Source organism: Phaenicophaeus curvirostris, chromosome 16, assembly GCF_032191515.1.
Source record: "Phaenicophaeus curvirostris isolate KB17595 chromosome 16, BPBGC_Pcur_1.0, whole genome shotgun sequence".
NCBI classification, from domain to species: domain Eukaryota; kingdom Metazoa; phylum Chordata; class Aves; order Cuculiformes; family Cuculidae; genus Phaenicophaeus; species Phaenicophaeus curvirostris.
In genome coordinates this window covers 9,129,670-9,150,382 of record NC_091407.1, presented here as the reverse complement: position 1 = coordinate 9,150,382, position 20,713 = coordinate 9,129,670, and the positions used below count along the sequence as shown (strand labels likewise).

The window sequence follows — 20,713 nt, the reverse complement described above, 5'->3', positions numbered from 1 at the left end:
ACTGACCATACCAACATTTTATTTCCTTTACAACTCAAACACTCACACCACAACACACACTTAGAGCTTCCAAACAGCGTCCCCCAAGCCAGCAGCTTCGCTTCTGCCCGTCACCTGTCACTTCACCGTCCGTGTGCGGATTGCACTCACCTTTCAAACCCAGTGCCAGCCCGCAGCCCTTATCCATGACCAAAAGCCACGCTTCCCCTTCACTGACAAAGCAGGTTAAAGGCTCACAGTGTAGTCCAGCGTAAGAGGTTTCTCCTCGTTCCGAAGTGTAGTGTGTGACAACCATCTCACCACAAGCTGGGCTACAAAATCCCATTGTGTGTGTGGGTGTGCGCTGAAAACAGCCCATTCCCTGCTCCAGCAGCCGCAGTCCAGGAGGAGAGGCTGGCTCAGGGCAGCAGCACGACAGGCAGAGCTCACCCAGAGGCATCAACAGTCTTTCCCAAAGGGTGCAAGGTGGACAAGAGTTATCCCCAGCATCGCTGCAAACAGGCCTGGCCTCTGGAGTGATCCTTGCTGTCAGCTCGGTGACTGCTCACTTCGAGCCTCGTGGCCCAGCTCGCTGCCCTCCCGTTCCTCCGATCAGCAGCGCCCACCTCCCGCTCTATTCCATTCCTTGTGGTAGCAACATCGTTCCCGCCAGATGAGGGAGGGGTTGCTGCCATCTCAGAACAGAGATGAATCCTCAGCAGCTGAAGCAGCTCCTGAGGATGTGACTTGAGGGCCCAAGTCAACTCAGCTGGGAGTCCAAGTGCCCCGAGGCACTGAGGCCTAGAGAGGAGCTGGGATTCCAGAGTGCTTAGAAAGAGTGACTGGATTTTCCATACTTTCTATTTCCTTCCCAATGAAGTCCTCACAATTCCCACACCTTTCAACTGTGTGATGAAGTGCGTATCGGTATCGCGTCTGCTCCCGCCAGGCACCGGTGTGGAAGAAGCCTAGGGAAAGGGGCTGCAATAATGTTCCCTCTGGAGACAAAAGCCTGGGAACAGCTCAAACCAAAGAAAGCGAACACGGAGGGTTGGTCCTTTTGGCGCATCTGCTGGGGTTAGTGTCCTCCTCAGACAGGAGAGGCAGGCTGAGAGAGGGGAACAGCCAAGTCCACAGGCAAGCAGCAGAGCCACGCTGCGCCTGCCGAGCCCGGCACCTCCTTGTCCACAGTCTGCACGGAGTCAGCACGCAGGCAAAAGGCTCTGGCTGCCTCCCAGCGCAGCCGCACGGACCCACTGGGACCTACACAAACTCCGTGAAGTCGTCCACCGAGGAGATCAGCCGCTTGCGCTGCCCAGTCTCGTAGGTGGGTGGAGGGTCCTGAGGGATCTGGGCAGGGGGCTTTGCTGGAGCAGACGGATGCATCTGCAGGGGAAGGCCAGGAGTCTGGTACTGGGTTTCTTCACGTAGCTGAAAGCCAAACGAGAACAGATGAGCTCCACTCTCCCTGGAACTCCTTCCCTCTCCATTTGAGCAAGAGAGCTTTTCCCACCACCCTAGCACGGTGTCTAGATATTGGGGTCCCCAAACCCCTTGCCATCAGGGAGCAGTTTGGAAGCTCTCAAGTCCAGGTCTACATCCCTATGCTTGTCATTCCCACAAGAGCTGGATTCTAACCTTCAGACACATTGTCCTCCTCTTACTCAGGACGTTTTGATGGCTGATTTCACATTCCTCACTTGTAGAAAGACTCCAAGGCAGAGCCCCCTTCTAACCACTGAGGACAGACCCCTTACGTACCCGGTGCCGCAGCCTCTTGATGTGCCGCAGCCTCGCGATCCATTTGGAGGGGTAGGTGTCAGTAGGGTTCGACCGACTATGATGAACCTGGGAAGCCATCTGATTTGGGAAGGGTGGGGAGAAGCAGGGAGAAAAGGAGGAGGCATATTAATGTGACCACTAGACAATTAACAATCATTTCAGTACAGCGTGACAGCGGCTGAAATACAGCTGTAGGTTAAAATTGTTGACGTGCTAACATTGATTTAAAGGTTGACATCAATAACTGAAGCAGAAAACTTATTTGCTTTTGCAAGCTGTTCTCGTTTCCTCAGAAGCTGGTAATGCACCAAAACTCCAGCTAAAAGAGAGAAGAAGGTCTTGGGGAGCTGACAGGTACTCACATTCGCGTGCAGGGCCATCTGACGGGCTACGAACGGCAGGTTCTTGTCAGAGATGATCTTGGCGACGCTTGTGTCTACCAGACCCTCCATGTCTTCGTTTTAAAGGTAGAAGGAAAAAAATCTTGTAAGACAGTTAAGAACCATCCAAGAGGTGCCAGCAGCTAAAGGGACAAGTGAAAAACGTGGGGAATTGCACTACAGAACCTCAGAAGCTCCCACTGTGCTCTTGCAGCTCCAATGGTAACAGAACTTGCTCTGCAACTGAGCACCCCTGCTGCTCAAATTTCAGCTGCTCTGTAGAGGTTTGGATAGAGCCTGCTGGGCTCTTTACCACACATCATGGTGCAATCTACCCCTGAAGTGTCCCCTGTAAGGGGACAGCAAACAACCCTGCAGATCCCTGCACCAGCAAAGCCAAACTCGCACACAGCCATGACCAGCTCCACGTCCTGCAGTGCTGGGAAGAACCGCAGAGGCCAAAGGCACAGGGACCTCTAACCCATATCCCCTCCAGAATTCCCAATCAATTGTCGGAGGGACCAGCTCTACTCTACTGGCTCTTCGGCTTAAGATTGGAGACAGCTTGAGAGGCACAACAGGAAGGTATCTCTTATCTTGGGGAAGATATATGGATAGGACATATCCAGACATACCTGGGCAGCAAACTGGCACCAGACAGCTTCCCCTGAAAAGTTTTACTTTTGAAACACAAACCCACTGCAAAGTTATCGCACCACCGACACAGGGAGGCTGAGAGCAAAGGCCAGAGGGGCTCCTACCTTTCCGACACTGCAGTGTCACCAGGTTACAGTCGTAGTCAAGCGGTGTGATGATAACGTGCACAAAATTGAACTGACCCTGTGGGAAACAATAAAACACAGTCACAGACATCGTAATGCAGCTCCTGTGGATGCCATGAGCTGACACACATGAACCCTCCAAAGGAAATAACCTCCATTCACGATCGCAACACTATTTGCTAAGATAATGCATGTCAGACTGAGGCTTACAAACGGCCATGTGCCTGTTTATAACACACCCGCAAGTCAATCCTCTACCTTTATTGTTCCCAGTTTGAAGTCTTCTCCAGAATCGTTGTAAACAATAGAGACAAAGTCATTCCCAAGGTGCCTTTTCTTGTCACAGCGATATTTATCCAAATCCTTTGTGGGCATCAGGGTAGCAATGTGAAAAATGGCTGAGGAGAAACAGAAAAGCCCTTAGGCCTGGGTCACTGGTGACACCAAAAGCAATGGCCACATGCAGATTTTACAACACCAAAATGATAAAAAAGTAAGTTGTGCTCCCTCAAAAGGTTTGTCTCCACTTGCGAGAGCTGAATCCATGGCTCCTCGGGACTGGAGCACAAAGCGCAGCCTCGGGAAGCTCTGCTCTCACCAGATTTTAGGTTTTGCCCTACAGAGTCTCCTCTAAGCACCAGCTCAGCAAAGGGAACCATGGGCTCTGGGCAAACAAAACCCAACAGAGACCCACATCACTCTGTAATGGTTCAGGCTGTTCTAAAAGCAAGGTGGGTGATTTTTTTCCCCATATATAAGGCAGGTAGGCACCACTCCCAAACTGTAACACATGGCCTGCAGAGATACCCAGGAGATGGAGGAGAACAGACCATCACTACTACAACCCTGGAAAGGAGAAGGCAGGTCAGTCTTAAGATAAGAAGTGTCCACCCTTCCACTTCCAACTTCTGGAGCCACCTTCACAGATCACAGAGTGGTTTGGGTGGGAAGGGACCTTCGAAGACCATCCAGTCCAACCCCCTGCTCCACTCCCCTTCGGCCAAGCAGCACAACAGTTTGGTTTTGGTTAAAAAGCAGTCTGTAAGACTTCCTTTTTATGCTACAAGCATCATTGTTGCCAGGAAGCAAACCTAAGACCCTGTTTCATTTCATGCTGGTTTTCCTACTGCCACAAACCACTCCCAGCTGCGCTGGAGGCTCCTTACCTTGCATAATGTCATCATGCCAGCAGTAGGTGAACTGTCCATCCTCCCCACACACGTCCAGGCCACCAAGGTAAATTTTATCTGGCTGACAGTCTTTGAGCTCGATGAGCTTCCCCAGCCCAGTCAGGAACTCCGTGTAGCGATAGGATCCGTGTTCGTTTGACAGAATAGCGATTTCGTTGTTGCTCTAGGAAATATGAATGTGAGAATTCCACAATAAATGCTACAAGCACGTTTTCACCCTCCTACAAGGGCTTCACATGACACTGATTTTTAGTGCAAGCAACTAAGGAATAGCAAGGCTACGTCAGGAACAGGACAAAGCTCATGGCTGGAGCAGTGGTGCCTGGAAGGATTAACACACACACAACTCACCTGGCCCTCCCCGACATAGAGTACCGCGATCTTGTGTGTGTCGTAAGAAGGAATCTGATCCAGGAGCTGCACCGATCTTTCAAATGTCTACAATGAAAACATTGGTGTCAACTTCACAAACCTGCCTCTACGCAGCCACCACCCTCCCTGAACACTCCTGAGGACAAGGGTGACAACGTAAGCGCAGATTCCTGACCTCCACTAGGACCTGCCTCGGTGAACACTGCCCTGCTCCGTTCCACGAGAGCACAGAGCATCATCAGCCCAGGGTACAGAGCAGAGCTAGAGAGCATCTGTCACCACACCTTCTGGGGATTATCCTTCAGATGAGATTAACCCAGAAAACCACAAAGGTTGGGTTCACTTGCCATGACAAGTTAATCCATATCTTTATTTAAGCTCCATGAAAAGTTATCATGTCTCTTGCTCTGAAGAACACTTTCAGCACATGGCATCACCTCATCTTACTCAGGCTTCCCACCTGAACACCAAAACCCACAGCCAGGGAAGGACCATCAGCCAGAGTCTGTGGTGCTCAGCTCACAGAACCCCCTTCCAGCACTGCTTCTCCAGGAATGTTATGACTGGTTTCTCAAATGACCAGCAAAAGGGTTTTGGCCACTCTAGCAGCATGGAGGTCGACAAGTTTGCCCAGTGATGTTCTGCCAGCATCGCCCAATGCTCGGCTTTCATCCTGCACTCCTCCACCCAGCAAAAACCCAAAGCAGAAATCATCCTGACTCCCAGCTGGGATTCTGTAACAGCAGCAGCACAGCCTCCCAATATCTCAAATTCGATCCAGAGCCAGAAGTTGGGAGCCACCAGGACTGGGGAACAGACAATCTTCCATCTGCAGCGGTGTTGCTAGGAACCACCTTTAACCCACCCCATCGGAGCTGGACACCCACTGTCATCATAGGAACCACCTGTAACCCATCCCCTTGGAGCTGGACATCCACTGCCATCATTTATGTGCAAAACAAGTAATGAGGTTAGAAAAATTAACTACAAGAATTAAAAAAAACTTCTTGCCTACCTCATTTGGCAACAAGAGGGGCTTGTTGTTCTCATCACCAAAGAACGGGGAGTGGTACAACTGTAAAAACACAAAGCTAAGGGAGAGAGGAGGGAAAAAAAGTCCCATTACTATAAAAACTAAGTCCTTATTGACCTGCTGTATGTAAGAACGTTATGTACAGAAATAAAAGATGAGCAATTAAAAAACTAAGAGGGTATTATTCATCTTTCAGAGACACTTTAGGTGCCTGGACTGCCTGCAGTTTGTAATAAACCCCTGTCACAGAACAAACAGCTGTCACACAGCACAGCACAGCCACAAAAAACCCACTCAAAAGCTGATCTTTACCCAGAACAGAGGAGGAGGAACGTGCTCCGGCCTCAGAGCCAGGGGATCATTTTAACTGCCCTCAATAAGATGAAGATTGTCTCATAAAGCAATTTTGGGCAATACCTAAAGTTCCAGAAGCAGTTATCACAGCCTCTTCTCTCCCTCTCAGTGTTTTTGCACATATGTTTCTTGAACTGCAGGGCCAGTAATTCATCCTGTTCACAGCAAAGTGAACTCGAGGTGGCCTGCACTCAACCATACGTGCATTTGGACTCTAAACTGGGGCAGATTAACAACAGAGAATCATAGAACAGTTTGTTGGAACAGACCTTTGAGATCATTGAGTACAACTGTACCTGTCTATGACTAAACCACCCCCAAGTACCCCATCTGCCCATCTTTTAAATCCCTCCAGGGATGGGGACACCATCACCTCCCTGGGCAGTCTCTGCCAGTGCCCGGTAACCCTTGATCTGAATCTGCCCTGGAGCAACCTGAGGCAATTTCCTCTCATCCTATCTCATTGCTTCGTAGCACAGCCCAGCACCCACCTCACAGCAACCTTCTTTCTGGGAGCTGCAGTGTGATGAGGTCTCCCCTCAGCCTCCTTTTCTCCAGGCTAAAAAAAACTCCAAAATCCCTCAGCCACCTCTCATAATACTTGTTCTCCAGCCTCTTCCCCAGCTCCATTCCCCTTCTCCAGCCCCTCAATGTCCTTCTAGGAGTGAGGGGCCCAAAACTGAGTGCAGTATTCAAGACGCAACCTCACCAACATGCTGAAACTATTTATCTATTCTTTAACCATTTAAGAGAACCGTTTCCTAAATCACAAAGTTAACTTGGCAGCAATGGGTTCAACATTGCTGCATTAGGTCCTGAAAAAACAGGTAGCAAATCTTTCTTTTTAATCAGATTCTGTTCTGTAGATCCCACAAACCCACCAGACCACTTTGAACAAACCCAGCCATGGCTCCAGCAATTCTGAGCTCACCACTTCCACTGCCAGATAAGCCCCATTACCCACCTCGGGTTTATTCCAGGTACTTTCTCAGCATTAGAGGCTGCTGTTCTGCTCTTGAAGGCATCTCTCTCGATCCTTTTTCCTCTCCTGGATGGGGCCGAGTCAGAGATGGTGTATCCTCGTGGCCGGTGCCCAGAGGGGGAGCAAGGTGAGGTGACGGGACCGGTGCCATCCAAACTGCCTGACCCTGGTGCCCTGGCATCCTCGCCCTTGCCCAGCCAACTGCCCAGCCCTTCCCCTTCCAGGTTCCCAGACTGGGATTTTGATTTCACTTCTGTGCTCAGCCTCCTCGTTACTTCTCTGCCATTGGCATCTTTGAGGACCTCTTGCAGTGTCTGTAGCTCAGGAGAAGAACTTGACTTGCTGAGGGGCTGGGATGGCTGGAAGGAAAGCTCCTCCAGCGTTCGGCCATCCTCCGATGGCAGGACTCTCCCGATGGGAATTCCACCCTCCACCAGGTCTTCTGACTTCAGAGATTTTTCCTCTTGGCTGGAGGTTGAGGAGGACTTCAAGAAGGAGAAGCAAAGGTGAACAGTTTTCCTGACATGCAAAACAAAAGCTGACGACAGTAACGCTTGAGGCATCCCGACACTTCCAGGGAAAGATGAACAGAAAGGTGCCAAGTACAAAGCAACGCGGATCAACGAGTGGCCTAAAGTAGGTATTTACTGCTGCTGCTCTGCATGCAGTCCCTCTCTAGCCACCCAAACCCTCTGTCACGGCCACACATGCATTTCAGAATGATTAGCGAGTCCTTTCAGAGGGTGCCACCAGGGACCCACCTGAGCCCAGAAAATCCTCCCGTGTGTCTAAATACGTGTTCATCACACAGGATGGAACTGGGTAACATTTCTTCTTACCCTGCTGTAAGATTCCTGGGGTTTCCCAAACCTCTCCTCACTCAGGAGTGGTTCAGAACATGAAGTCTCAACGTCCTCACTCTCTGGAGACTCCACCGGGGACTCGGTCTCCTTCAGCTCCATCTCCACAGGGCTGCCCTCCTCCAGCACCATGGCTGATTCTACCGAGACACAAGGCAGAACTGAAGTCTGTAGAGAGGCTCAGACCGGCAGGCCCCCGTCCTCTCCTCTGAAGTACCAGCCTTTTCCCTACGGGATCTCAATGGAAGGCCGTAGTGAACGAGTGCTCGGGTGCTTTGGTTTCTCATCATGTCAGACTTGCTCCTGGCTCCCCTTTTGTATAGAACAACTGACCGCCTTACCCTCACAGCAAAAGGCTGCGTCTGCTTTGGTCACAATAAGTTTCCAATTGCTGCTGATGGACAAGCAGGGGACAGAATGAGGAGATGGGACCTTGTACATCAGTGCTGGGTTACCAGGACAGACAGGGACTATAGAGATGTGACGAAGTACAACTCTAGCATTAAAGGTTCATCATCATCCAGGCAATGAAGACATTGGCTCTGTGCACATGTGCAATACAGTTTGCTTTTGTTGTGCTGGAACACAACGCTCCTGTGCCGTGCAGCAGCCTAGAGGGAGATGGGGAATTTTCCTAGGAGCCACTTCCTTGCAGTTTGGCAGTTTTCCTAGTATGTCTCAGGAGAAGCAAACCAGCTCAGCCCTAGACATATGGGAGGACGAGAGAGCAAGAGTAACGCATGCACTGCAGCAATACTGGGAAACCTGCATGTGGCGTGGGATCAGGCAAATGGTTCAGCAAACCACACTGACAAGAAAGCTCCTTGGAAGCCCTGCCTGTGGTGGAGGAGGTGGCTGGGGCAGCTTTTAACCTTGTCTACACTCCAGTGACCCCGATGCAGGGCTGACTTTGACCAAAGGCTCCTCCCGGCCTTGCTTTTTTGTCCTGAGGAAAAGGCTGGAGAACAGGAGGCTACCCATTACGCACACAAGGGACTGGAAGACCAATCTGAAAGGCCAAGATTTGTTTTCCAAAGTAAAATAAAATAAAATAAAACAAAAAATTAGCACACACACGAAAATAAAGAAAATCAGCAAAATTTAAAAAGAAAAAAAAAAGTCACTAAAGCAGCTTTTCCTGGATTGATTTCAGCTCGCAGGACCAAAGTTATTTCAAAGAAGCAATTAAGAGTTAGCATTGCACACACATACCTTCTAAATAAAAATAATGCAACAAAACCCCCAAACACGTGCTGATCTGGTTAGCTGTCCAAGCCAGAACACACCTGCACGTACTTAGCATTTCCAAGCTGCCCCACCTCCTGTACTACTGAGAGCCTGCTGGTGCTCTGAAACAATGCCAGCGCTCGCTAATTGCTCGTTAGGTGGGAACAGAATAATAGGAGCAGAAAGAAGTACAGAGAAATGCTTCACCGCAGCATCTTTGTGTCACTACAAGAGGCCAGTGTCAACAACCACCAGTGGCTCAGGACAGCCTGCTGCTCTGCGGAGAATGTTCCAGGAGAGGAACGAAGGCAGAAAGATGTTTCAACCCTCTAATTAAAACCACAAAGTATTGCAGATTATCAAAGCAACGCAGATGTGCTCATAAGGTAGGCAATTTGACCTCCACTTCATATTACAAAGCCAATTTACTTAAGCAAAGGAAAATTTCACAGCACCATGGAGCCTCCAAAAAGCTGGAATTTAACAAGTTTTCACCCAAAATATATATATTTTTTTTAATTTAAAATACTTTTAACCAGCATCTGTTGTCATGTCAAACATATATATATATATAGTAGCGCATTTTATCTGTTCTGTGTCCAATTCTCCCCAACTCCCGTGGGCTGAGTAGCATGGACTGCATTTCAGGGAGCTTGTCCTGCAACAGACTATGCTCTTCTCCGAACTGGAAGCTTTTATATTTAGCAGAACACAAAGCCAATTGTAAAATAAAGCTGAAAACAAAGAATTCAATTAATTAAGCCACTCAGACTTCTTGACAGGTCCTTTAACACTGCCTCATGACTCCCAGCCCACCTCAGCTACACCTAAAGCTGCTTTCAGAAATCATCTGCGCTTGCAAATGTTGGATCTGGCTTGGACTTCTTCATGCTAGTCAAGATCCCATTTGTTGACAGTAATGAGACTGGGTACAGACAGGAGACATGGAAAGGGAAAATGGAGTATGATGGGTACATTTTCTATGAATCAGGTGTTTTTCTATGGCAATACTGTTTGGTTTTTTTTTTCCTTAAAGATATATAAATATACCTGCCCAGGATATGCTCCTGTGCAACTTCCCTTGACAACTGGACTGGTACATGGAAGAGAAAGAGGCCACTGCAAAGGGAAACCAAGTGAGCAGCTACATCAAAAGGAAGGAGAGACTATGAAAACAAAAAAAAAATTAAAAAGCACAGAGTTTAAAATGTAACCAAGAGCCTATTTTAAAATAAATGAATAAATAAATGAAACCAAAGGAAAGAACAAGCTGGGATAAGCTCACTGGGTGCCAAAGGGATTCTTTAAGGGTATGAGGTCTCAACATGGATAAGGAGGCATAAACACATTCAAACAACGCAGACTTGAGCTGCTCTCTTGGAAGAATGCAGTGTTGGGAGTTTTAGGAATAGAAAATTCCTTAGTGATACCCTGGCACACACAGGAAACCACCTGAACTGTTCCTGAGCAACATATTCCTGGCAAAAGAGCACTTCTAAACCTACAGGAGAGCCTGAGGAGTACAAATATGGACAAAGATTCCCATAGTTCCAACCTCCAAAGCAGAAGAACACGTGTGTGTGTGAGTCTGACAGCAAAATGCCTTCAAAACACCCTAAACACCAGCTCTGGAAAGTTGGCTGGGGAAGCTGCATTAACCAGAATGTGGTGGCCAGAATGATCTTTGCAGACTGCCACAGCAGTGGCACTCGGGTGCCTCTTCCGACTGATCAGTTATGACCTGCACCCCACAAATTCACAGCAGTCATGAAAGTGCTCAGGGATAAGAATTTACCTTTTTTTTTAAAGATGGTAAGTTTATTTTGACTCTGATTTTGTGTTTACACATTCTGAAATCCTAAAATCACCTCCTGCCCTGTTTAAAACAACCCTGAAAACTCACAGTTTTACCAGATCTGAACAATCCGGACAATTAACACCTCCAGAAAAGCCTCATCTGCTTTTAGTGCTTCTAACTGTGGTTACACTGCTGAGTTTCTATGGTGCTAGCAGTGCCGAGAGCTCAGGGTCAGATGGTACTGAGAGCTCTGAGCAGGGATTTAAGCTTTAAGAATTTCAGCAGTGGGTCATGCCAACTCCCAGCATCCACAGCTCTGTCAGAAGGGAACTAGCACTGAAGGAAACACAGTGAGAAGCCCCGGCTGCTGCATTAAAACAAAGCCATCAAAGGACCTCAGGTGATGCAGCTGCTCTAGTTTAAATACTAAGCAGGATTTTAAAGAGATTAATAAATCCGCAGCCAACGGGATTTGCACCCTGTTATCTCATGCTGTTACAGACAGTGGCAACTGACTGAGGTTTGTAGGAGGCCACTTCCCAGGAACCCAGCGCTCTCGGTGCCCAACACAAACTCCCAAACTGAGGACAAATGGAAATGGAAACGCTGCATGGGAAGATCCATCCACACGTGGGATGCCCAGATCAGCCCCAAACAAGTGGAAAAGGGAAAAAGATCCGCAACTCTGTTCGTTTGCACTTAGGAAAGGCATCAGGAAACACACTGCTCCTCCAAAGAATCTCCATTTCTCTGCTCTTTACTTCAAGAAAGAGAGGTACTTTTCTGATGGAACATCAGAAGCAAGGAGGAAGGGAATCTTTCACTAGGGACAAGAACTGATTCCCTTTTTCATTGCTGTTATTCTTCACGCTAGCAGCTTCACTGTTCTAGAAGACCTGCAGTAACTCCAAGACTTTCAGAGGCTAGGGACAGCTATGCTGGGCACACTACCAGCCTGGTGTCTCTCACCTGTGTTGGAACGCTGGAGGAGCGATGGTTTGGCTGTCCCAGTGGCCAAGGTGGAGGAAGGGACAGAGAGGGATTTATATAGAGCTGTTTCTCGGTGTTCTTTGAAACGCTCCGCAGCCATGAGCGCATTGGAGAGCTCTTGCAGGGGCATGTTGTTGATATCTGAAGAAAATGGACTGAGTGGGTTCTCCAGACTCATCAACCAGCTTGTGTTACCTGGAAGGAGAAAAGCAGGGAAGAGCAGTAAGTATTCCCCAACTCCAGAAAGCTTACATTGAAAAAAGCACAAGTTGCTTTGGATTTTTCAAGTAAAAATGAAAACGGGTCAAGTTCTCAGTTATTCTGGGAGAAGCACCTGGTTAATTCCCTGTTTTCAGAGGTAGCTCCCAGTATTCTGCACTTCGCCTCAAGCTCTTCAAAAACCATCTCTGGTAACTTATTACAACATCAGATTCCCAAAAGGCATCCAAAACACTCAGGTATTTTAATCAATGTTTAATTAAGTTTTCTCATGAAAAAAACCTCAACTGAAATGGGCGATTCCCTGTTAATGCCAGATAACACATCTGTATCCATCAGTTTTGACCCTGAATGTGTCATTGCTCCTGCCTTAATGGAGACAGAACTGGGAGCTGTTCTAAGCCTCATCCATCTCAAATCCTGTATGGGAAGCTAAAACACAGAATAGATGGATTTTCAAGAATGACCACAGAGCAGAAACACAAGGTAGGGTTGATATTATCTGGCTCTATTTCTCTAACAGTTACTTTATAGCCAAATTTAAGCACTTTGCTTCAATCTTTTCACAAGTCTTTTGTAGATTTAAACAATTAAAGAGCGATTTCGAAGAACCAGGTATCAGATGTCTTAGATTTGAAAGGCAGTAAGCAATAAAGGTATCTATTCGCAACTCAATATGGATTTTTCTTCTTCACCAAGGTTCTGGTTTCTTAGCAAGCCCACAAAGCTCGCTCCACACTGAGGTAGAGATACCTGTGGGTCTGCGCACAAGGATTTCAGCCCATCCCTGGGTCAGCAGCGGGACGTATGCAGCTAGGTTGGCTTTTTCTTTCTGCAGAGGCGTCTGTGGAGCAGGACTAGTCTTCTCTGATCGAGATGCAGGAGCAGGAGGACTCTGTGTCCCTTGGGAAGCTGAGCCACTGGGGAAGTGGGAGGCTGAGCTATCTAAGGCACCAACACGCAAGGCATGACCACCTGGCAAAACAGACAAAAGGGAGAGCCCTGCTTAGCTAGGATGAAAAGTATCTCAGAAGCAGTTAAGTCCTTAACTCCTCTCACACCTGTGCTCGCAGTTCTCCTAGGAACCTAGGAGACCATCAGCTTCCAGATGCTTCTTATAAGCCATGAGTTTAAACAAACACAGGTTATACTCACTACAAATGCTCACCACTTAACCCATCCCCAAAGCTCTCCTGCAAGGAGACCTAAGCTGGAGAAGCAACACTGCGCCTGAGGCCACAGTGGCAGCCAGGTCCAGACTCCCAATTCAGCTGTGACACGGGTCTCTTCAGAAGGCACTTGGATACTTAAGTGTGTGACACAGACCCAGAAATGACAGTAGGACTCCAGGATAGGAATTTACCAGACATGGATCGGACTCTGTTGCGAGAGCTTCTGCAAACCTGCTGCCCAGCTTGAGATTCCAGTTTTGCTGGAGCTTCTTTAGTTTGTCTCACTTGCAAAACAGGGTCTGAACTGTGGGGGGAAAAAAGAAAGAGATACTGACAATATTGAGAGAGGAATCAGACATGATGGACAAATAAACAATTCTTTTTCTGCTAAGTGGAAAACGTAAAGAGATGGTTTTAATGGCTTTAAGTTAAAAGAAGGGAGATTTAGATGAGATCTTGGGAAAAAATTCTTCACGATGAGGGTGGGGAGGCCCCGGAACAGGTTGCCCAGGGAAACCGTGGCTGCCCCATCCCTGCAGGGGTTCAAGACCAGGTTGGATGGGGCTTGGAGCTCCTGATCCAGTGGGACGTGTCCCTGCCCATGGCAGGGGTTGGAACTGGATGGGCTCTGAGGTCCCTTCTGACCCAAACCATTCTATGATTCTGCAGACTAACATTGATTTAAGTGACTCTGTTAGGTGGAAGTTTCGAGAAATGGGAGCAAAATTTACCTTGATTCTGTGCTGCCTTGGAGCTCTCCAGAGTCCAGGCCAAGCAGGGACCTTGTCCCTGTTCCAACACTTGTAGTGATGGTCACCAGCTTGTTACCAACCAGCCATGTCTTTGTCCTTCCTCCAGCCAACAGAAACTCACCCACAGGAGACCTAGAAACACAGCGGAGATGAGCACAGCTCCCAGGCACAGGGCAGAAAGCCCACTTAGCTTATTTTATGTATCCACGTAGGAGGTACTGCCTGCTTTCCTTTTCCCAAACCATTCTATCATCTCCTCCTGCACAACTCAAGGCTGAGGAAAAGGCTGGTGCATTCCAGAGAACTTCTCTAACCCCGCATTTAGCCAAGCCAGATTTCATCTGCAAGGAATGGCATCAGAGCCTGGGCCTCCCAGCACCTCAATTTTCCACCAATGAAGTGAAATAGGAACCTCAAACACCACTCCCTCTCCCGTGGTCATGGGCTGACCCCTACCTTTTAGGCACTGCAGTGAAGTTGGAGAAGACGTATCGAGCCATCATGTCCAGACAGGTCTCAGTGAGTTCCAGGTGAAGGTTTTTTAAGTTGTCATCAGCCTGAGCCATTGAATTCTCATCTGCAGAGCCCAGGCTGGAACTGGTGATGGATGTTTGTATCCGGCTGGAAAAGAATGTTTCCAACTGACAGATCACATCGTGAAATGCTCAGCCCTGACACCCGAAAGAGAGGGAGATGCAGAACAACCTGCGATACATGCACGTGCCAGATCAGAGAGGATGCCAGACACCACACCCAGGACGATGTATTTTTTGATCAGCCCCATGCCGCACTCCATAAATTGTCACTGCAGAAAGTGCATTTTAACTGGAGAGGCTGAGAAACATCGAAATGTCCACCAGCCAGGTGGATAGGACAGGCCAGCAATGTCTGATGTTGGGTGGCCCATGGGCAACTGCACCAAGCAAATACTGAGAGGCATCACCATGCTCTGAGCCCACTCGTCTGTTAGGAGGGCAAGCGACCCACAACCTCCACCGATTCCCAGGCAATGTGTCGCCCATGAGCCAGAAATCCTGGCACTCCAGGCTTAACTTTAGAAGCCTGTGGTTTGCTGTTTTCTCTGTTGCATCCCTTCATTTTTCTGCTCAAATTCAATAGCTCTGCACAACCTGATTTAACTTGAAACAGAAAAAAATTGCACTCTGAACAGGGAATTGGCACAAGAATAGAGAGCAACTCTGCCTTCAAATTAGCCAAGCCGATGCAGTTCAAAACAACTGCAATATTTGGATAGCAATATTTTATACAGATGAGTCCTTATGCCAATGTAACACAAAGCTGGGGTACAGCCAAAGTTTTACGATGTAGCAACTTCACTGGCACCACTAAGGGTAATTATGTGCACTTTTAGTTGCTATCATTTACATCTAGATACAAGAGAAGGAAATCTAAGAGGTTAGTGGGGATACTGGAGAATGAAGTGCCAGAGTTGCATTCACAGTTCAGTTACTTCAGTGTCTTTGCCCCAAATACCAACTGTTATTGTCAAAAATAAACCCACGGGAAATAACGTTGGGCTGACAGTGACTCCTCCCAAGGGAGGTACACACCTTCAGACTTTAAACCACCACCTCACAGACAGTAGCTTTGCGCCCAAGGGAAGTGATGCACAAATATGTTTTAAAGATTTGCATAAATTGTTTCATCTTTCTTGTCAGCAAATCAACACCTGCGATCGAAACATTTCTTTAGTGGTGAAAAGGAGAGCCTCATACAGGCTGAGTATTCATTTTGCTGCCCTACAAAAAGGAAATTTAAGTTTTCACAGCATCATACTTCAGACCAGAATACTTGGTCCACTCCCTTTGCCTCAAAGGACAATTCCCAAGCTGCAGCCAGAGCTATTCCTCACCATTTGGGAAGAGACCCTGAAGTTTGTGGAGTATCAGTGCCTCTCCTTGGGCAAGGCACTGCTCATGGGCTGAGGTTTGCAGAGAATCATGGAATAGTTTGGGCTTGAAGGAACCTTAAAGCCCATCCAGTTCCACCCCCTGCTCTGAGCAGGGACACCTCCCACTGGATCAGGTTGCTCAAAGCCTCAACCAGCCTGGCCTTGAACACCTCCAGAGATGGGGCATCTATGATTTCTCTGGACAATCTGTTCCAGTTTTGCTGAGTTTGAACCAGGACTCACACAGAATGCAACCTTTTTCCTTCGTTTTTGCATGGATTTTGTTCATTTGTTTGCTCCTCCTTCACCATCTTTACTTTACAAATAGAAATTGTTGCTAAAGCACCAGAGAACAGGGCAAAGTGACCATACACAGCGCAGGGTGAGATGGGACAACCCAACAGCTGGTGTTGGGACCATGGGACGTCCATGATACTTTCCCAAACCCCCTGACTGTGGCTAAGGCCAGGTTTTCATTGCGTAACAGAGTCATGCAAGCATCCCCCGCATGCAAATCCCCCCTACTTCCACCCACCCTCACAGTAAAATTTCCAAGTGCCGAGTCGCTCTTGGATTCTCCCCATTTAAAGTGCCTCTACCTGCGGACCACATGTTCAGACACACTGATGCTGCGGGATCGGAAGGCATCAACTGCAGAGGGTTCCTTCAGCTCTTTCACTGGAGGAGAGTTATTCAAGCCTTGCTTTGCATTTTTGGCTAGTCTTAAACTACTGGGTGGAGAAGCACCAAGCCCCAAAAGAGGTCACAGGAAGGGAGGAAATCATTGTAGGGATGTAGGTTGAAAAGTCACAGGTCACAGGGTCAATATTGGGGGATCCCGGAGGGTGATGGAAAATAAAACAAATGCCAAAAAAAAGGAAAACAAAAATTAAAAGGTACAAACAAGCAGAGCTGAAAGCATTAAAAAGACAAACCACATTTTGAAAATAAGATTTTAAATGTGCTCCAAACCAAATGAAATTAGTACAAGCTGAAACAAAAAACTGATTGGAATGAGAGTTGGAATACCGCGCTGTTCGACAAAGGCGAGAGCACCTCAATGCTGATCTGGCACAGATTTCGCAAGCCCGAGAAGTTCTGTGCAGCCCCACTACCTCCTGTGCTGCCCCCAGCTCACTGCCTCAGCATGGCTCAAAACCTGGCTGCTCCCGAAGACCAGACCCAAAAATGCTTTGCCAATCCAGGCAGCAGCGCACTTTTCCAAGGGACACAGGACTATGTCAGCCTCTGTGGGGCTTGCACACACCTGAACTTCTGCCCTGAACCCCCAAACCACCCAAGAGGTGCCCTTAGCTCCGCTCCAGGCCATGGGGGAGACTCAACCTGTCTGAACGAGGCTGATCCACCTCACACTGCCCATGCAGAAGGCAGGGAAACAAAAGCAGCCCTCCTGGCTGTTGCCGACTGTGCTGTTAAACAAGCTATTATTTCAGGCAGCTCAAGGTAACCCGCTCGACTTTCAGCTGGAACAGAAAGGGAGCTCAGCCTCTGCACAGTCAGGTGCCAACCACACGTGGGAGATGACAGCAATTAATATCTAAGAGGCACTTTAATTAATCACAACTTTGATACATGCCTGGCTCAGCACTAATTTGGACATAACAGCTGGTCCAGCAGCTTCCATCCCCATATATAAAATGCAGATACTAATTTAACCCTTCTGGCTCTTTATAAACGTGATTTATTTGCTATCCTTCTTTCAATGAATTATTACATTTCAGATCACCACCTGGAGGGATCAGAATTTATTTGCCCTTCTCCCAGCAGCCTCTGGCAGATCAATCATGGCCACGACAGGAGCTGTGACTGCAGAGAGCACAGGCCATACTCTGAGATAATCCCCTACACCAACATCACACCATTCAGCAAACTTGGGAACCGTTGGGATCCTTATCTCTGGAAGAGCCAGCACCTCAGCTAGAGCATAGAAATGCTGCTTCTTTGGGCTTAAAGAGTGAAAACCAAACACAGATGCTTCTCAAGCAAGGAAACATGTCTGCTCAAAGGTATCTTCTCTCTTGTTTGGCCAGAACTCAAGCTCAGACAGACTCAGATGCCGTGGCATCCTGCCATTGCAGTGTCTGGGGTTGCTGCCTGAGCTCAGCCCACACTCCTTAGCAGAGATTGCTGTGGAAAGCGATCCAGCACCGTTAGCAGAAGCCTTTAGGTACAGTGGTATTCCAACCTGGTAGGATTTAACAGGTTTTGGGGAAAAAAAAGATTAGTTGAAATTCTAAATTGAGAGACAAGTATCAAAAGGCTTCTCTTCCAAGTTTCTGAACGAAAGAGGAGGAGATGGGAGAGATGAAACACAAAACAGGGTTTACAGCTGTAGCATCAGGGCAGGGGTGGTGTTTCTTCATTGCAAGGCACTCGCTGAGCCTTGCAGTTAAAGTAGAGGCACTTTCCCCTGGGGTTCAAACGCCACCGTGTGCTTAAGGCACATCCACACTGAAGCAAGTTAAGTGAACCAATTCAGGCAAGCCCTGCAGGTAAAAGGACATCAGAGAAGCCCTGGATGCTTTCTAAGGAATGTTCTCCTATCCTGGCAAATGTTACTTTGAGATACTGCTGGCAAGATACATTCTGACTTCTAAATACACAAGGCTTTGCTTAAAACTGACATAACGGCTTTGGGATTCAAAAAAGGATTGAGCTGCACAGAAGGCAGCTGCCTGCCACCCAGTGCACTGACCTGGCAGATAACACCATGGGAAACCACAGCATTGCCTCTCTAGGTTTATAGGGGTTGCTAATCATAACAATTTATCTGGCAATCGTTTAAATAGTTGTTACGGACCAATTATAGAATCTCTAGTTTGGAAAAGACCTTTGAGATCATCGAGTCCAACCATACCTGTCCACTACTAAACCAGATCCCTGAGCACTTTGTCTACCCATCTTTTTAACACCTCCAGGGATGGTGACTCCACCACCGCTCATGAATATGAACATGGTATTCTGCTACTCCTGGTCTTACCCTTCCTATCACATCTAGTACAGCTGCACTGACATCTGCCTGAGAGAACTCTTCATTTTCCAAACCAGGTAACTCAAAAAGCCCCCCAGCTCACTGCAAAGGCTTACTGAACAGCCAGGGAGGGCCTCATGTGTATGACCAGGTTTGATTCCAGCTTCTTACCAGCCCAAGTTTTTCATTCACCAATCCCCTGACCTAAAGAGGTTTACTTTGCTTGCTTAAATGCACTGTCAGATTTTGGATAACCAGACCTAGCCTCCTTCAGGAAAAGACAGGGGAGAGGGTGAGCGCTAGAACAGGGAATATAAGACTCTGCTGGAGTCAAACAGAATTTACCTTTTTGGCCTCTCATTCAGGCTTGTGCTGCGAGCTCTGAAACTGTCCTTCTCAGGAGTGTCGTCAAAGGAAAGGAGGACATTTGAGCGCAAACCCTGCCAATGGAGACGCAGAGGGAACAGTCTGAAGAGCTGAACGATGGGGATGCGAGGCCTGTGGGGCAGGGGAGGACTAGGGGGGCTGCTGGAGGTGAGGATGGGAGATTGAGGGCTGTGGGGCGTGGATATAAGGAAGTGAGGGCTATGGGGATTTGAGCACTGTGGGGCAGGAGGGACTTTACAATGATGACAAGCATCTTGACACTACAGAGAGCACCACAACGCACTGGTTTGCACAGCAATAAGTGAGACTGTGTTCAATATACAATTCCACACTAGAAGTGTCTATCCTCGGCCAACGCACAAGCATTCACAGTCAGTTTTGCAAAAGGTACTGGCAAGAAAAGCAGAATTTTTCTAGCTTCAAACCAAACCTTAAAACCTGCTATGAGAAGTTTAAATTCATCATTTTTATTTTGAACCATTTGATTCAGTAGCATCCATTACCTTTGTAATAAAGGAGACAAAGTCCTTTCGGAAGGGAAGGCGACACCGGATGAACCACATCGCTATCACGTGATGGGCCAGGCAAACGATGTACTGGTTAAACCTGAAAGAGCACAAAGATCTCCACATGCTTAACGCTGCAGTATTTCCATTCCTGAACCAAACAGGTGGACTTTTCCATCTGAGAAACAGAACTGTTCCTGCACCTACTGTAAGGACAACGAGAAAAAACTCAGACTTCTGTTTAGGAAAAAACAATATTTTGTCCAAGGTGAGCATGTCCTTTCTTCAGAAGCAGCTTGTAGATCCCAGAATGAGCAATATCCCACAAATAACCTCGACCCAAGTACTACAAAAACAAAAGAATATCCCATTCTTTTCATTTTACAGATGACGAAGAAGCTCTCTCACTATGAACTTACTTGGAAGGGTTTGTGTACGGCAAGGAGATGGCAAACACGCTGGCATACTGCTCTGCTGCAAAGTTCCGGTAGAGGTGAGGCAGCCTCGCTAGAGCTGGAACAGGTCAAGAGGAAAACCAGCACAGGTGAGGTCTGGACACAAACTATCTACCACCAGAATTCAGTTTAATTTGCATTGTTTCGTTTCTTCTAAATCATCAGTTGATATGGAAGTTAACATCACAGGAAGGACAACTTACTTGAAAGAAATTCCAAGAGTGGGATTGCCATATTGGCTGTAGCGGAAATGTGGGTTAATTTGACTATTAGGACAGGAAGCGCCTTTATGATGATGTCGGGCATCTCGACACTACAGACAGAGAGCGCCACAACGCACTGGTTTGCGCAGCGATAAATGAGCCCGTGTTCGAGGCAATATACTATTTCACGCTAGAAGAGTAAAAAAAAAAGACAAAAAAATCCATAATACAAGGCAAGAGCAAACCTCTGGTGTCCCATCTCCTGCCTTCAGTGAGCATTTCAGAAGCGCTTGTGAGGTATCACTGCTGTGATACTGCATGCGAATTCTTATCCAAACTGCACCAACACAGAACCCAGAACAATTTTGCTTGCATTCGAGGCCAAA

General features: G+C 47.7%; 1 protein-coding gene across 7 annotated transcripts in view; it reads right to left on the bottom strand.

Moving 5' to 3' along the window:
• Positions 1-2: 2 nt before the first annotated feature.
• TSC2 (TSC complex subunit 2) overlaps positions 3-20,713 on the bottom strand; it is a 33,797-nt gene continuing 13,086 nt past the window's right edge. For 2 of the 7 annotated variants that reach the window (XM_069869951.1, XM_069869953.1), the window contains exons 21-41: positions 20,328-20,517; positions 20,089-20,182; positions 19,667-19,769; positions 19,122-19,216; positions 16,384-16,515; positions 14,329-14,493; positions 13,852-14,004; positions 13,312-13,424; positions 12,702-12,923; positions 11,709-11,924; positions 9,992-10,060; positions 7,694-7,854; positions 6,837-7,339; positions 5,501-5,576; positions 4,465-4,551; positions 4,090-4,276; positions 3,182-3,321; positions 2,903-2,981; positions 2,124-2,215; positions 1,741-1,839; positions 3-1,410 (exon numbers count right to left, since the gene is read on the bottom strand). In XM_069869951.1, coding sequence (XP_069726052.1) covers positions 1,243-1,410; positions 1,741-1,839; positions 2,124-2,215; positions 2,903-2,981; positions 3,182-3,321; positions 4,090-4,276; positions 4,465-4,551; positions 5,501-5,576; positions 6,837-7,339; positions 7,694-7,854; positions 9,992-10,060; positions 11,709-11,924; positions 12,702-12,923; positions 13,312-13,424; positions 13,852-14,004; positions 14,329-14,493; positions 16,384-16,515; positions 19,122-19,216; positions 19,667-19,769; positions 20,089-20,182; positions 20,328-20,517 — 3,144 coding nt within the window. In that variant the 3' untranslated portion in view covers positions 3-1,242. The remainder of the gene's footprint in view (positions 1,411-1,740; positions 1,840-2,123; positions 2,216-2,902; positions 2,982-3,181; positions 3,322-4,089; positions 4,277-4,464; positions 4,552-5,500; positions 5,577-6,836; positions 7,340-7,693; positions 7,855-9,991; positions 10,061-11,708; positions 11,925-12,701; positions 12,924-13,311; positions 13,425-13,851; positions 14,005-14,328; positions 14,494-16,383; positions 16,516-19,121; positions 19,217-19,666; positions 19,770-20,088; positions 20,183-20,327; positions 20,518-20,713) is intronic. The other 5 variants (XM_069869952.1, XM_069869954.1, XM_069869955.1 and 2 more) reach the window with 5 other exon arrangements.